The following is a 17,101-nucleotide window of genomic DNA, read 5'->3' as shown; positions in this document are numbered from 1 at the left end:
ACAATTTTTTTAAGGAAAAATTCGTAACTTCACGCAAATCCAACTTCGGAGTTTCCCATTTTCATTAATTTTATATTGAATACGGGTATAAGCGGGAGTGCGCCCGATACTTTAACGCAGGTAAAAACTCCGATATGAAACGTTAACTTCAACAGTGAAGTTAGCATTTCATATTGAATACCCCTATTAGTGTGGCTGAATGTTGTCTTACTAATGCTGGGTATACACTATGACCAATGAGGGACATGAGAAATTATTAACCACCAAGTCAATTTACATAATTCAGATACCTGAGCCATGAAAGATCACCAGTGCTTAGGATAGGTGTGGGCACTAAACAGCCCCCCAAATGTTGTGAAACTACACATCCCAGCCTGCCATGCTAAAACTGCTGCAAGGTATGCTGGGATTTGTAGTTACACAGCTGCAGGGCTGTTAATTGCCCACCCCTGGCTGAGACTATGCTAAATATTCATTCAGCGTGCAACATTGCTGTATACAGGACAGCTACAATAAGACAGAAGGGTAGGCTTTTAGTTTAATACCTAAAGCAGAGTTTGCATTTATACACTACAGCGCATATTTTACCCAAAATTACAGACACGCTTTGGCCAATTAGCAGCAATCTCGTCAGCTGCCAATTGAAGCAGAGCAATGGAAGATGTGCTCTGAGTCCCAGCTACTGCAGTATAGAATATGAAGTCAGCCAAGCCCAGCAGAGCTTCCTGGGCTCACCATAGGCACAGCAGAACCAGAACCATTATAGCAGCCACCACAAGTCACAGCAGGCAGAGGCTACGACTGGAATCTGTACACATGCAAGCCCAGGTGAATTTCAGTGCTGAGTGCTAGAACCTGACCAGTGATTCCATGAAGTGTGGAGGGGTGGGAATTGCATGTGTGCGCCAACAGTGCAGGGAAGATACGTGTGTTGTCAGGTGGGGGTGCACACCAGAGTGAGTGTAAGTAGGGGCAAGGTGTGTTAGTTAGTATGAGGGTATTGTGTGCGAGTTCTTAGTGTGTGAAGTGTTTAAACAGAACTGTTTTGACATGGAGAACTATATCTCACAGCATTCAGTGTGCAGTTTTTAAAACTGGAATGGTTAAGGGAAACCTTTAAATCATTGTACTAATGAATGGCATGTTCATTTGGAGCAGCTGCATTTCATTGAAATGAAATTGCCCTCACGGGTGAATGACTAGTAGAGAGATAGTTATACTGCATCTGTTATTCCAATAGTGGGCATGGAATTTAGTCAGCATATCCATAGTCCCCATGTTAAGTGATTTCATTGACAACACCAGTATCCCATACATTTCTAAGGCTACTTTAAATTTAGAACAGTATTGTTAAAGCATTTTAACCTGTCGCTTTACCAGCATGTTTCAAGTCATCATGCCCAGGCTCAAAATGCTTTAAGTAGCATTAGAACGGCGTCAGTGCCATGGGCAGAATAATGAAAGCGCTTGTGGGCAGCAGAGGTTTGATGCCATATAAAATGCATATAAACAGCTTCTGGGTAGTTCTGACGGCATGTGGCAGATGTGAAGGGCATATAAAGACCCAGAAACCATGAATTAGGACACTTTTTTAGATGATGGTCCCTGGAACCCACAGAATTATGAGCTTAGTGTAATCATATGTTCAATTTAGTATTTAATTTTTTTACATGGGGCAAAATACAAGAAAAAAAAATGCAATTTTTTTATTTTACATTTGTTAAAATATGTAAAGTTACCTTATACAAAAAAAAAAAAAAAAAAAGACGGGACACATTAAAAGGTGAAACATAATTTTAAAGATATATACACATGTAGTAGATCAGATGACCTATTCACAGATTCAAGCAACTGTTAAAGACTGCATCAGCAGCCTAATAAATACAACAAGGCATTTGTATCGCTATTGCACCAGCCAACCCCGAATACAGCTTTCCACTTTAAAAACAGGTTTAAATTCTAACTTCCCGTTTTGAACTTACCATGACCTACTGATTAAACGGGAAATAAGGTTACTTTGAAATTCAACGTATGGTATAAAGATTAATGGTTTTTCATGTCACTTGGGGATGTGGATATGATGAAAGATTACAGGAATTACCAATTGAAAGTTTGAAAAACATTTGTTGCTGGAAGCAGTGCCATGGTGAAGTACAGCCCCTACCCACTCATCATAGGTCTTTTTGTGAGTTACTCTCCACCTTCATGGAATTTTGTATAACCCAGGGATGTTGAAGGACATCTTTCAGGGGCAGTCTATGGTTTGGGTTGTGCTTCAGCAGTTTAGAAACGAGATCTCTAGCTCCCTCTGACACATATGGTGGGAACTGGAACTCCACCTGCAGAAAGAACAAATTCTGATCATTTAACAATGATTGTTTATAGTTCATTCATAAAGCTACAATAAGAAACTGCACTACAGTAGACTTAAATTGGCACCATAATTCAATTTAACGAGTCTGAAATCAAATTGTGTACTAAACTGTACTTTCCCATCCAGGCACTTTATTTTGTTTGCTCTTGGAGAACCAATAGTTAGAGCAGTCTGCATATCAATCTCATTGGAGAAAATAAAGCCATTGCCAAGAACAAGACCATGCATTTAGTCTACAGCAGAGTATGAATAAGTCACTGAGCAGTGGAGAAAAAGGCAAAGAAAAAAGAAATTGACTTCAGTATTTAGACATCGCAAATAAGTCAGCGACACTAATGCAGCCTTCAAGTCAGTGCATAATACTGAAGGTTAGCAATATCCATACATTATACTATATGCCTCATTCTGTGTGCACCCAGATTGGAATGCATTAATGCAAACACTTCATTTATTGGAAGCCTTGCAGGGAATAGAATGCCTCGTGTTGCTGCATGTGTTGGAGGGAATGCAGTCAATATCCCAACCGCGGGGATTCCGGCACTCAGAATGTCAGCACCAGAATCTCAACACACCTTTGGGATGCTGGTGACAGCATCCCGAAGGCAAGTAGCGGGGTTAGGGGGAGGGAGAGCTAGACTACAGACAGGTGTCAGTATCCTAACACTGTCGTGATGCCAGCCTCGGGATGCTGACCACCGGCATCCCGTGTTGGGCATTATTAGCATTTGACGTGGCTGATATCACCAAGTAGGTTTGGCAGTGTGGCTTAAACTCGGGGACACTAAACTGTACTGTTAACATACATTCGCATCATATATGAGATAGGTAAAGAATTAAGCTGCAGTTCCTCCAAACTATTCATGACTAGAGTGACTGCTTGTTGAGTGCAGTGAATACACAGAATGATAAATCTGCAGTGTGTAAAAGGTGGTATTTTAGACTGAAAAGTCAGAAATCACTTTTCACACAAATCTGCTCCCTCAATGGCTTCTACCTTTGAAATTCTTCGGTAAGTTTCCTGGTGAGATTCCGTTTCAAATGGAGGCTTCCCAACCAAAAATTCATAGCAGAGGACACCCAAGCTCCATAGATCTACCTTCTCATCATGCATCCGACCCTCAATCATCTCAGGAGGCAAGTAATCCAGAGTTCCACACAGTGTTGTCCTCCTGATACAACAAGTTGGATAAGGAAAAAAAAATATGCTGTATAAAGTGTCACTTTAATTGGACTGTCCATTCCTAGATTCTTTAGGATTAACCAAACTGCTCAGACAATGGGAAGTGTTGTAATGGTAATCCAGAATTTTATCAATGAAGTCAGCCTTGGACATGTAACTTAGATTTCACAGTCAGAAATTGGCAGTGTAATCTGTCATCTTCAGAAAGAAGTTGCCTACTCTTAGACAAAACAGCAGGCCGATGTGAATTTGCTTTCTGCAGTTCTAGCGCAATAGGTAGGTTTATGACTGGTCAGGGTGACCGTACAAACTAAATCACATCCCAGCTTTACAATATATGGGGGAAGGGGGACCCTGTGTCCCTCATTTCTACATATCCATAAAATGTCAGTTTTAAAAAGGAACATGTTGACATGTTGATTACTGACGTAGGTCACAAATGTCAATGCAGAAGCAGCAACTCTGAAGTTATTGTAGGCAGAATTAATGCATTAGTGAAAAAAATATAATTCCTGTAGTCAACCTGTAACACTGAGTTTAGCTGGTACTGCAGAAGGAATTCTGCCCTCTTGTGGTCTAAAGGATGACAGACAAAAACAGAGCCCAAGATATTTTACATACTGCAATTTTTTTTAGAACAGGCCTCGACAGGTTACTTACCTTGAGGATGGGGCATGAACTGACCAACCAAAGTCAGCGATTTTTAGCTCCCCATTGGAGCCAAGGAGCAGATTCTCAGGTTTGATGTCCCGGTGAATAACCTTCTTGGAATGGCAATACAGGAGTGCATCTGCTAGCTCAGTGATGTACTGGGAAGAAAACGCAAGGTTTTACAATCTATTTTGAAAGACTATTCGCACTTGTCTGCCATACCAATATACAGCCAGGGGGCTGTGTACACATTTACAGTACTATCAAAGCAATGAGAGATTTTAAAGCCACAATATACTCTTAATTTTTTGCAGCTGGAGAATCACTAAAGCAGAACCATTTTCTTAATGCTTGTGTACTGCAGCTTGAAAGTAGGCTTCTTAAAAAATATATATATATATATTTTTATTATAGTTTGAAAATATTGAATGCTGTTAAAAGTAAATCAAAACCACTAAGTGTCAATGATTCAAAAGGTTGCTAGCTACCACTAACCAAATTAATGTTAAGGGAATAAAAAAAAAAAAAAAAAATTCTGTATTTACAGTTAAATCTCAGTCCATATGGGGTATCTTCTTGACCATGGGGTGTAGTGGGAGTTGAGGAGTTAGCACTTAATAGGTTAATGTTTTCTAGTACATCAACTCCTCCCCTTCCTCCGTTTGAGCTTAGCCTTAAGGATAAGTTGAAAAAAAAAAAAAAAAATATGAGGACTGAAATCACATCCTTCTCATGTACAAACAACCAAATGAGGAATCGTAGTGTCCCCCAGTAGTGTCAAAGATTTAACAGCAAGTACCAAAAATCTGGTTGACACTGCTTGTTCATGGGGGATGTACAAAAGCTGCCCCACACCTTGGCTGAACACAATACTTTCCGTCCAAAAGAAGGGTCCCTGGACGCAAAGTCATGAAATCTGTAAAATTTTGTGAATGTATGAACTGAGGACCATGTAGCTTCTCTACCCAACTGCTATTTGCAGATGCTAAATTCTGCACCAGGCATGAAGTCCCAAACCAAGCGAGTAGAATGAGTGGAGATCCTATCTGGAATAGGTGGTTCAGCTCCCCGATCTGCATGCTGATTGCGGCCCCAATTCATCTTGATCTAGTCTGCTTGGACACTGGCCAACCTACTTTCTTAGCATTGTAAAGAATAAGTAAAACTAATCAGTTTTCCTTAAATGGGCTGTTCTCTAGACGAATTCTCAACACTCCAAGTCTGACAACTATCCCCAATCTATTGTTTTACATGATTAAGCATAAGTCAGTATCTAAATTTCTTGATTAAGATGAAATGCCAACACCACTTTAGGTTGAAAAGGTAGTAGTGTACATAACTGCCCTATATTTGAGAGTCACCAAAATTGGAGGCCTACAAGATTAAAGCTCCTAATTCTGAAACTCTTCTAGCTAATGATAGAACAAAAAACAAAACCAAAAAAGTAACTTTCCAAAGTTACCCACTACAGAAGCGCTGACAGACAGCACCAGACTATGGGATGCCTCTATGGTAGCTGTATATGCAATACACCCTTCAAGGCAGCCTTTACTTCTGGGATTAGAGCCAAATTTTCTTTAATTGACAAAGCAGATACCAGCAGTTTAAGGGAACCTAAATGAAGACCCAAGTCTAATCCTGCCTGAAAAGAACTCTGCAAGGAAGTGGAAGAAGAAACTTTTGCTTTCTTATTCCATGCAAATCTGCATTTAACAAACCTCTTATAAAATCTTGGCTTTAAGAGCCATGCCAAATTTTAACTGATGGATGCCTTGTGACATCTCTTGTCGAAATGGAAGTCTGATCCCTGGACCTACTGCCATGTTTAGTACATCTGAATATCAAAATACCAAACCCATTTAAACATAGGTATTTGTGGGGAAGGGGCATTTATTGGAACAGCTAATGGGACCCTGGCTCTGCAGCAAAAAGTAGGAGCGATAAGTTCCAACTCTGGTTGACCCCACCATTTTACCAGATTGTTGAAGATTTCTGGATGCAGAGACCATGTCCCTGAGGACTTATCCCAATCTAAAGGCCAAGGTGAAACATTGTTAAAGACTGCCATGGTAATGGGTGGTGAAGAACAAGGCACGACTTTTATATACCGAATAGGCAGGTGACCTACAGAATCCATGCACCTCTGGTGTTTGCACAGCACTTGTTATATTAACCATTGTCAGCCTACATTAACTGGTATTTCATAAATAGGAATCCTTAGACTGCATAGCCATGGTCCAGAATATACATAACTAGGAAAATCTTACTTACGGTAGCAGATTTCTGGTCATCAAACCTTGAGCACTTCTGAAGTTCCCGGTAAAGCTCTCCCCTTGGAGCATAGTCCAGGATGAGGTAGACTCTGGTGGCATCATGGAAATAGCCATATAGTCGGAGAATGTTGGGATGTCTAGAAGAAAATTACAATTAGGCTTCTAGTAAAACACACTATTTAAGTGGCTTGTTCCATAAGCCATTTTAGTACATCTGGACAGTATTACAGACCTTATATTTAAATCAAACACCATTTGTGCAATAGAAACAGATTTCAGAATTTAAATAGAACTCCGTATGTGCCCTGGCTGTCTGCCTGAAGAATTATCCCTTACTCAACCATCTGCCCATATTAATCTTGCTAGTGTCAAACTATATACTTCAGTGTTTTCACCTGAAATTGCTGGTACATTTTGCCAGATCAAGGGCACAGATGTCCGAGAATTGAAATTGCCTCTAAAAACATTTACATAGTATTAGAGTGTGTAAAGTTAGATAAAGTCTAATAGAAACAAGAATAACCAGTACATTACATTAATAAACTCACCTCAAGTGGGACTGGATTTCCACTTCCCTCCGCAATTGATGCTCCACACCACCCTTCTCCAGCTGGGATTTAAAAAGAACCTTTAGTGCCAGGATGAATTTACTTTCTTTCTCCCGGGCCAAGTACACATTGCCGAACTTTCCTTTCCCTAAAGGGCGACCAATTTCAAAGTCATCCAGACACCATTGCTTCCTGCGGAAATAGAACGTTACCGAAAGTTATTTGCCATAGTCATCCAACTTAACAAAATGGCTCAACTTCAATAGCTACTACAAGTTACACACGACTGGTACATAGGATTAATGTATACACATAATAGCTTCACAAGCAATAGCTAAAGGCATAAGAGAATGCCATCTGTCTCATAATGCAGGATAGGGCACATTTATTCTGAGCCCATGAACACTTTCAATTGATATAAATAATGTCCCCTCAAGTAAAAATGTGCTCAACATAGTTCAGTGACTCATCCTCAATCCTTAAATTTTCCCAAAAGGTCATGTTTAAGGATTTCCCTTTGTAGAAGCAGATGGGATAATTACAGTCCTAGTAAAGCAGATTCTTACTTGTGCATGATTAGAGAAATCCACAAAACATGACCTACCGATTGTACTTGAGGACCCCTGACAGATAATGCAGCCAAAACCACATTATTCTGAGTGTGTAAAGACATTATGTTCTTTGTAAAGAAGCAACTTTCACTTAGAGTTGTTTATAATTTAACAGAATCCTAAATATTGTTTGAACGGATTCTCAAGTGGCTGGGAATACTGTGCGTTCAATACAAACGTGATGTTAATCAGTTTACATAAACCTGTAGAACAGTTTTGGCTACTTACCTTTTACCCTCTCCCTTGGTGGCAACAGCAGCTTGAGCCTTGCCCTGATCTGCATTGATTTTCTTTTCTGTAAAAACATCAAAAATCACATCAAGATAGGAGGGGGGTGGGAACGGAGAACCACACACACTAGGTCTTAAAAAACAGACAAACAGTAGTCCAGACATAAAAACCATCTTCTGTCCAAGTGATGCAAACACCCTGCAGCAATTTAAGCTCCACACTGGATGGTCTGTACAGATCTGCACATGCGATTTAGGTTTCCAGCTCCGCCAATTAAAAATAAAAGCACATTTTTTTTTAATTTCCCATGATTTTCATGTGACAGCACCATCCTGGTAAGACCATACCAAAACAGGTATTCTGTATTGGTATAGGCTGAAGAATCAGAGGGATTAAGAGTGTGGTGTACCCCTGAAATTGGCATTTAAACCACCAACTATGAAGCGAGAGTTGGAGACATAGCTGGCCAGCTGTAGGTAAAGGAAGCTCAGCGGAGTCCTGGTAGATGACCACCTCAATCCCATCCAGCAAGTAACCGATTCAACCACCGCAGCTGTAACCATCTCAGCCAATTGTAACATCGACCACTGGTTCCAGATGGTGCTGCTACCCACCGCAAATGTTACAAGTGTAGAAGTCCCTCTTGATTCAGAGGAGGATCTTCTGGGGTACCTACCCATACTATACCGACTTGGATTTCATTGAACAGTGATATATATTTTTTTTTTTTTACAAGCCACGTCGCAATCACCTCCTACCTCTTCCCCACCTGCATTTTTACTTTTGTTAATTTGTCAGTTTGTCGTATTTCATTTACAAAATCATTAACAAATAAATTGCCCAGAGCATTACAACCACACAAGACCTGGTAGCTACTCATCAACACAGGACTCATACACAAATATAACATTCCAATCTTAATTCCAAATTGACAGAAGGACCACATTTTCAACGTCATTTTATGGACTTACATTTGCATTATCATTGTTTTAAATAAGGCAATTGTTCCTCATACTATTGTTATCAAACATCCCTTTGTGCGAGTAAACTGAGCTGTGTGTTTGGCTATTTTGTTCTAAGATCATAAACCGAATATCAAACTGATTTGGAGTCATCCTCAAATGTGATTTTATATTCACCAACAACATTTCCGTTAAAGACAAACTAGTTTGTGGCGTTTATTATTAAGAAAAAAAAAAAAAAAAACACCTAATAAATCTGGCACTACTAGGGCTATATGCAAAGCATAAATCACCCATCATTGCCATGGTAATGCTTTCATTTATTGGGCAAAACAAGGGAAGGGGTGAGGCAACATGGGAATTAAGAGGGGAGCAAATTAGAAAAAAAAAAAGTTTGAAAATTGTACAGATGAGCAGCAACCTCATTTCACAATTCTGATCTATTATGTAAACACATGACAGGATTTTCAAACCATCAGTTTAAACAGTTCACACTACCACTGTTCCATGAAGACTATATCAGTTTACAAAATTAAGAGTGTTTAATTAGAATTCAATATATTATCAAGTGTAAGGGACTTTGCAGGGGTGCTGTCTTGTCTAATCAGGTAACATGATATACTGGTTCCTATAACCAACAGTATATATCCATGATGTGAGGAATTCCAAAGCTCCGTCTGAACAATTAATAAGACATACAAATAAATTGAAACTTGGACCAGTGAACACCACACACATTTTACATTGCCCTTACCTGTAAACTGGATTACTATGCAAGTTAGGAGTACATGACTTGATATACCCCATTTGGAATGGGGTATATCAGGAGCAGACTGAATAACAGAACAGAAATCAGTATAGCTTCCAAAATCTCTGGTTTCAGAAGTCACTGCAGAACACAGGGGGTGATTCAGTAGCAGGTTGATGGCAGCTGCAATAACTAATACGGTAATGCAGCAGGAGTCATGACGCCTCCTGCATTACTGATCCAAGGATGCACCATTGGATCAGCCGTCATCTGCGTGATCCCAGTCACTGCATTCGCAGTTGATTCACCCTCTGAAATCACTCAGACCAACATTGAAGACCATCTCTAGCAAGCTGCCATCAGAGGGGCAATGCCGGGACTGGACTCCCATTCCCAGACAGAAGGGGGCCAGTCGGCAGTGGCAGGAATCAATCTCCATATGCTAAGCTTTGCCAGGATCAAAGATTGTGGATTGATTATGCTGTCTGCCAGTTTGAATGCATCAAGTGCTGAGCTGCTCATGAGCCTGCCAGAGTGTAATGCTGGGTACACACTTAATGGTGTGTACCCAGCGAGTAGACCCTCCCCGCCTATATATCGGCTGGCCGGTACACACTAGACGATCTGGTGCCCGACTGCATGGGGTTGTCAGTCGCATAGTAAGGTTGGCCTGCACATAGGGCTGACCTGACTATGCGGCCGACAACCCCACAGGAGCTCGGACCGGACGATATAGTGCGCACACTAGATTTTGAATTGTATGCCATTACCATGCCTCAGAATCAGGCATATCGTTCCAAAGCTAGTCTAACGTGTACACACCTTGACTGTGTATGAAGCCAGCCCCTCAGCCCCAGAACCTGTGTAATTTAAGAGTCCGTTTTATGGGACAGAGTGTGGCCCTGATGAAGTTGAAACCTAGGCATAAACCTAATCCTGGTCAAATTCACCACCATGCCAAATTTGGTAGAGCCAAGTACAAATCTTCGGACATACACACAAAAAACACTTCTCCAGCAAGAGATCTTACCAGCAGCACTGTGCGTTGGAGCTGGTTCTTTATTCTCACTAGCTGGCTGTGATTGGGTTGCCTTTGGCCCCTGAGTTGTAGGTTTGGGTTGGGGCTGATTAGTTTGTTGTACATTCAGTTGCTTCTGATTGGGTAACACCGGCTTAGGTGCAAGGACTCTCTGAGGAATATTTGAAGAGCAAATAATTCTTTGACTTGCACCAGTAGTTCCGGTCGGCTTTGCATGGCCGGTCTGTTGCTGGGACACTGGAATACGCTTTGGGCCATCAGTCATTGAAGTCATACTCTGAAGTGATCAAACATGAAAGATGTTAAATTCACACACTTGCATCCAGTGCACAACACATGTGAGTGCCAAGAAATTATACACGACACATCCAGTGCAGAGCAGTCAGAAACTATAAAACCATCAAAGTATATAAGTTGGAGAAACTGCAAGAAAATGTGTCAAAGATGCTGTTGATATTGTTCTCAAAAGCTCCATGAAACTAAACTGCACCAAGGTACATAATCTTCTCACTAAGCTGTTTTAGCAGAGCACCATGCCAGATTTTAAAATGCACATGGGATGTGATTCAAAAGACCCCCCCTGTTTTGAGTGTATACAACCTTTTTTGGGAACGCGCAAAAGTTCCCTTTTGCTGGCCAGGTGCCTTGCCACCACCACCAAGGATGCAGGAAAAGGTCCCCACTTTCCAATGTTTTCCAGCCCTGGGCTTACCAGTCTGGGGTGGGTGAATGCTTTGGTAGGGGGGGGGGGGGGAATCAGAGCTGGATAAAGGCTTTGGGGACCCAGGGCACTAAAACTGGCCTAGAGTGCAATATTTGGGACACAGGATCAAGTCCTCGTGTGCAAAGCTTGGGCATGCTATTGAAAATCAGGTATGGCCACAGCACGTCCCCAATTCATTTTACACATAGCCACACATGTACAGTCACATTCTTACATATGTACTGTTGTACACACACACACACACACACACACGAGGAGGGTACACCCTAAACGATAAGACACCCGATCTTGCGGAATGGATGACATATCATCCACATCGGCCAGAGTGTACTGGCTATGTCGCTGACGATGTCGCTCCTGCATGCAGGTACGCTAGGCAATATTGTCAGCGGGGACCATGCTGCATTCGGCAAGTGTGTATACACTTGCCGAAGCCGGGACCCCTACCGCGTCCCGCTGCTTACGATATCGTGCAGTGTACGCTCTCCCATCCATGCTGCCTGATTTCACAGTGCCGTGTAACCCCACCCCCTACTCCCACTCCCACTCCACCATTCCGCTCCAGTTTTTTCAGATTGCAGTGCTCCAATATTTCAATGCAGCTTCGATCAAAGGCTGGGGGTCTTCTGAGAGAGAGGGAGGCTGCCGGGGACATTTACCCCATGTGCCCCCCCTTAATCCGGCTCTGAGGTGTCTCCCTGCTTTGGCATTACCACCAAGCTAGATCAGCCCAGTGCTGGTTATAGGAAAATAGGGGGAACCCCACATTAGTTTTTCTTCTACCAGAAGAGGCTCCTTTGTCTAAGGCTGGTAATTCTTTTGGGAGGGGGACCCCACCTGTTTCTTTTAATTTTTTAATCTTCTTTCACCTACAACACAGAAGCACTGCACAGATCACACTGATCTGAACAGGACTTCTGTAGAACACGTAGTTTAGGAAGTCATCCATTTGATTCTGCTCAGTGTTATCCCCAGGCTGTTTTTTACAGGTGCACCACCCGGCAAGAAAACAGCCTACCACCTGGCACTATGGGAGCCTGCAAGTGAGGATAGTATCTGGGAGCTGTATGAAAAGGACCAGATCCTACAGACTTTGCAGCTTTTTCATAATCAGATGTTTGGGCCTCTAATAAGAGAAGGTCAGGATTTAAAACATTTTATTATTGCCATTATTAAGGCCCCCACCCGGCTACTTCTTGATGTCACCCAGCTGGAAAAATTTTCTGAGGAGAACACTGCTTCTATTGGCCCAAGTTTGCTCTGTGTTCTATTGCATTTTAAAAACACTATTCTTAATAAATCCATGTGTTGTATGTCTGTCTACGGAAAGTACTCGTTTCGATGGTCTATTGATTTCTATTTGCGCATTTTGACGTCTATTTCTAGATAGTGTTTTTACACCAGTGCTTTGCTTTAGTAAATCAAAAAACAGGGAAACTTGCACAGGAACGCAATCTCAGCCAAATGCTATTTTTAGTAAATATACCCCCTGGAGTCTTTCCTGCATTCCAGGACTGACCTCACACTTTCACCTTCAGAGCGCTGTGAAGTTGGAGGCAGGTAAGGTCACGACTACTCAGCACCACCTCTCACATAAGTGCTTATTTATATTCCACCATAAATTTTAAGCATCATGAAGATAATTTTATCACAAATTCATAACAAAAACTTAGGGTCGATTGCCTCCCAAATGTACACAGTAAAGGAAAATGTGTCTCAGAATTTATTGAAGTTTCAGTTTGTGCAAGATCAACTAATAACACATCTGATTCAGAACCCAATGTATACATAGAAGAGCTTAGGCACTTCTAAAGCTGCCCATCCACTTAACGATGCGGGACACGACGGCACGATTACGTCGCAGTAGTCTCCCGCGGGGTGAACTACATACACTGAACGTTCAGTGTATGCAGATCAATCATTCCCGAACAAGGCAACCTGACGGTGGTCATCAGGTTGACAGTCATGTTCGGGCGATGATTGATGTTAAAAACGACTAAGGGGCGCGCGCATCGATGGTAGTTTTTAACCTTTTGCTGCCCGATTAGCGGGCGATTACCAAGCGATGGAGCGATAATGACAGTTATCGCTCCATCGTTCGGTTTAATCGCCTAGTGGATGGGCAGCATTATTCATTCAGCATTGTCTCAAGATCTCGCTATTTTTTTTTTTTTTTATTATTATACCAAACCTGAATGCCTACATGAACTGGAGAGGTCCTCCTCCCGGTTATGGATTAAAAGTTCTACAGTAAAAATGTAAACCATGTCTACAGAGACACCAGGTGTTAGGCAGGCAATAGGTCGACAGGTACATATGCTCGACAGGGTCAAAAGAGTGACATGAAAATGGTTGCCCCTTTTTTTTTTCTAACCCTTACCCTCCCTCCTGGTGCCTAACCCCAACTGTCGGGGTAGGTGCCTAACCCCAACTGTCGGGGTAGGTGCCTAACCCCAACTGTCGGGGTAGGTGCCTAACCCCAACTGTCGGGGTAGGTGCCTAACCCCAACTGTCGGGGTAGGTGCCTAACCCCAACTGTCGGGGTAGGTGCCTAACCCCAACTGTCCCTTCTAGGGCCTAACCCTCAAAAAAAAAAAAATTGTGTCGACCATTTGTACCAGTTGTCCTTTAGTGTGTCAACCTATTGCCTGTCTAACATCTGGTGTCTATCAAGACAGTTTATTGCAAATACTACCTTATTACACTGAGAAGCATGCATCTCCCTCTATAAACACTTTTATTAACAGTTACAGCAGAACATCCAACAATATATTTTGCCACTAAAGACTAGATTTCAGGAACACTACCTTCACGTTACAGCCAGAATGTCCATTGTGATTTTCTTTGGCTGACCGTTGCTCCATAGCGTGCTATAATAAAAGCAAAGTTTCATAATCAAATACACACAAGAATAAAGTTTATACACAAGGAGAGTAGGTTACTGCATGAAGTTAGGAATTTTTTTACATAGTTTTAATTCCTTTCGTAAAAAGGTGCCAAGTCTCTCCACAAGCATGCATAACCTTGAAGTCAGCATATAACATTTAAATATGTAAAGAGTTATTACTCTCCCCACTATAAAGAGGGAGCATTAGCATACAGATCTTTTCTTTATTAAGGGAATATGTAAAGACCTAATCCCCCCCCACCCCACTCCTAGAGAAACAGAACAGAAAATGTTGCTGTCAAGGGAGCTAATGAAACTGCTCAAGCTGAATTTTTCGCTCTTTTCAGTCACCACAGTGCAATCACGGTAACCTTAATTAAATATACTATGAAATTCAGAAAGTTACTAAACCTAAAAATCTTCAACAGTAAAGTACAGTCCATGTATTAGAGCTTCCAACTGTAGTTCAGTTATTTAGTTATTCTCCAGCTTTTCCCAAAATCTCCAGACATCTGTACTCTACAGGTGATCCAGTCAATATCCCACCAGTCGGGATGCTGTCACAGATATCCCAACATCTGCCAGAATCCTGGCACCGGCATCACGACGCTAAGTACAGTGATTAGGAGGAGGTTTAGGATACTGACCGACAAGTGTTGATATCCTAACCCTTTCGGTATGCCAGCATTAGGATCCCATACCCAACCCCTTTAGAGACACATGGGGACCTATCCAATTTGGTGCAGGATTTTACCTGCGATAATCTGTTCACCTTGTACCCAATTTTGAATTACCTACCAGTATTCAATTAAAAAAAAAAAAAAAAAAAAGTTCCAGCACTCCTCTCCCAGCTGCCACATGCTCCACGCAACACCCAAACAGCAACCGACAGCGTGCGCACACTCCCCATGACAACCCCCCACAGTCAGACTCAGACAATGCCTAAAAGGGCTCACACTGCTGGAGAACACAGAAGAAATCTTCAGTCGGGGAAGCAGAGGAGAAAGAAAGACAGGACTGCAGAAGAGGAGTATTCTTGACCAATTAAGTGAATTGGGAACTTTTTGCTTAGTCATTAGCAGGCTGTCCAAAGGATCCTGAAGCAAGTCCCAACAATTCTTCCATAAAACAATTAAAGGAAACTGGACTGTCAGAAGTTGCTCAAAATAAATTTGAGTGCCACTTCAAAATATAAAAGTCACTCCCTATTGGATAGGAAAAACCTCACAGCTACAGGATTTAAAAAAAAAAAAACTACACCAGCAATTGATATGCCCCATAGGGGTCATTTCAATTGCAATGCCCATAATGTAATGTGCACATATGCCCCACTAAAGCTGGGTACACACCTATACATCAGGCTGTTCTTTCAATTGAACCATTCATTCAATATTGGAAGTGTGTATACACACCTACAATCAGGTTTTGCAGGATGAAAACTGGTTGCATTGAAGGATCACACATTATGTACAGTTTAATATTCAGACAATTCAACAGGGCCAGATCAGACCAAAATTGCATGCGTATGCAGTCAACCATTCTTATTATCAAACACCAAAGGCAGGGTCGTCGCTGTGGGCGTACATAATTAAACCAAAGTCAGGTGGCTTGCTACATACTCAATTGTAGTGACATCTCATGAAGCAGAGACATGTGGTAGAAGACCTGTGTAGTCTCTGCAGCCAATCCTTGGTCCATGCAACTCATTCTTGCTCCTTTTTTTTTCCTCCTGATAGCTTGCAGTGTTATCACCATAGCGACAATACAAGCATCAGCCTTCCTTCTCTAATGGGTACAGACTGGCACAGCAGCTGATTGGTCCATATATCATGTGCACATTGCCAGTAGGCACCAGCAATGTCTGAACCAAATCATTCAGACATAATTGACTGTGCTGCACAGCCAATGCACAATATATGTTCAGATATATTGGTGCATTGTGCTGTGTGTTCAAGCGGTAGTCTAACCACTGGTACACAGCACAACGCACAAATATATCTGCATTTTAGTCCCTAGCCCCATAGGGATTGAAATACAAGATCACTGAGCTACATTTGTGGACATATCACCCACAAATGAAGTAAGCCCCAAGTTTCCCCAAGCACCTCAACATGGTTAGAACAATTGGCTGTTACCAGTTGTGAAGCAGCATTTTTACCAAGAGATTTATTTACATTGTAGATAATCACACACCTACACAGACGAGGATCTGTCCCACACATACATATAAAATATACACAGAAACTGCAGCACATCACAGACACACACAACGCAGAGCAGCTCGCATACCAGCCTCCAGGCCAGGGCATAATATTCTACCTCCACTGCGTAACTGACGTGTCTGATGCTTCATAGACTAATTAAGTTAATAGATTCACTGCTTTATCTAATGTCGGTGGCTGATCATGTCTCTCCCTCTCAGGGACACTTCCTTCCCACAAACTACAATCGTTAGCCACCTGATGCATCAATTGCCTTCCACACCTTATATTGTATATTCGATTGGGCTGCAGCAGCCTCACCTACAGCTGCAGGTTAGGTTAATAATCACCCCGATACCAGGGAGCAGCAGTCACCCAGGACAGCAAGGTAACGTAGGTAGACTGGGGAGTAGAGGGCTGAGACACACCTCGCTGTGAGGGTAGAGAGCAGAGCACGTCTCGGAGAGAGCGTTGCAGGACGAGCAGTGATCACCGCAAAGAAGGACAGAGTCAGCCCGCACTCTGTAGCCTAGGCCGCAGGCAGCAATCCTCCTCACAGCCAAACTGCTCCGCCCAGCGATTCAAACCTCCCGCTTTTAAGGATCTTTAAACCGCACTTGTCGCTGATTGGCTGCCGGCGTCGTACTGATTGTCTATGATTTGTCGGCTGGA

The 17,101-nt window shown here is 42.1% G+C and overlaps 1 protein-coding gene across 2 annotated transcripts; it reads right to left on the bottom strand.

Moving 5' to 3' along the window:
* Positions 1-1,639: 1,639 nt before the first annotated feature.
* Positions 1,640-17,028, bottom strand: AURKA (aurora kinase A). 2 transcript variants are annotated; one of them, XM_088467119.1, is made up of 9 exons: positions 16,858-17,028; positions 14,149-14,211; positions 10,609-10,894; positions 7,866-7,932; positions 7,027-7,218; positions 6,477-6,615; positions 4,215-4,363; positions 3,369-3,543; positions 1,640-2,339 (listed from the first exon to the last, which is right to left on the bottom strand). In XM_088467119.1, the coding sequence occupies exons 2-9, from the start codon at positions 14,203-14,205 to the stop codon at positions 2,172-2,174; spliced, it is 1,233 nt and encodes a 410-aa protein (XP_088323245.1). In that variant the 5' UTR covers positions 14,206-14,211; positions 16,858-17,028; the 3' UTR covers positions 1,640-2,171. The 2 variants fall into 2 exon arrangements, with proteins under 2 accessions (XP_088323245.1, XP_088323246.1); XM_088467120.1 differs by lacking the exon at positions 16,858-17,028 and adding an exon at positions 16,751-16,851.
* Positions 17,029-17,101: the final 73 nt, after the last annotated feature.

Source organism: Taudactylus pleione, unplaced genomic scaffold, assembly GCF_031769625.1.
Source record: "Taudactylus pleione unplaced genomic scaffold, aTauple2 ptg000069l, whole genome shotgun sequence".
NCBI lineage: Eukaryota > Metazoa > Chordata > Amphibia > Anura > Myobatrachidae > Taudactylus > Taudactylus pleione.
Note: the sequence above shows the minus strand (reverse complement) of the source record. Positions and strands in the feature narration are given on the sequence as shown.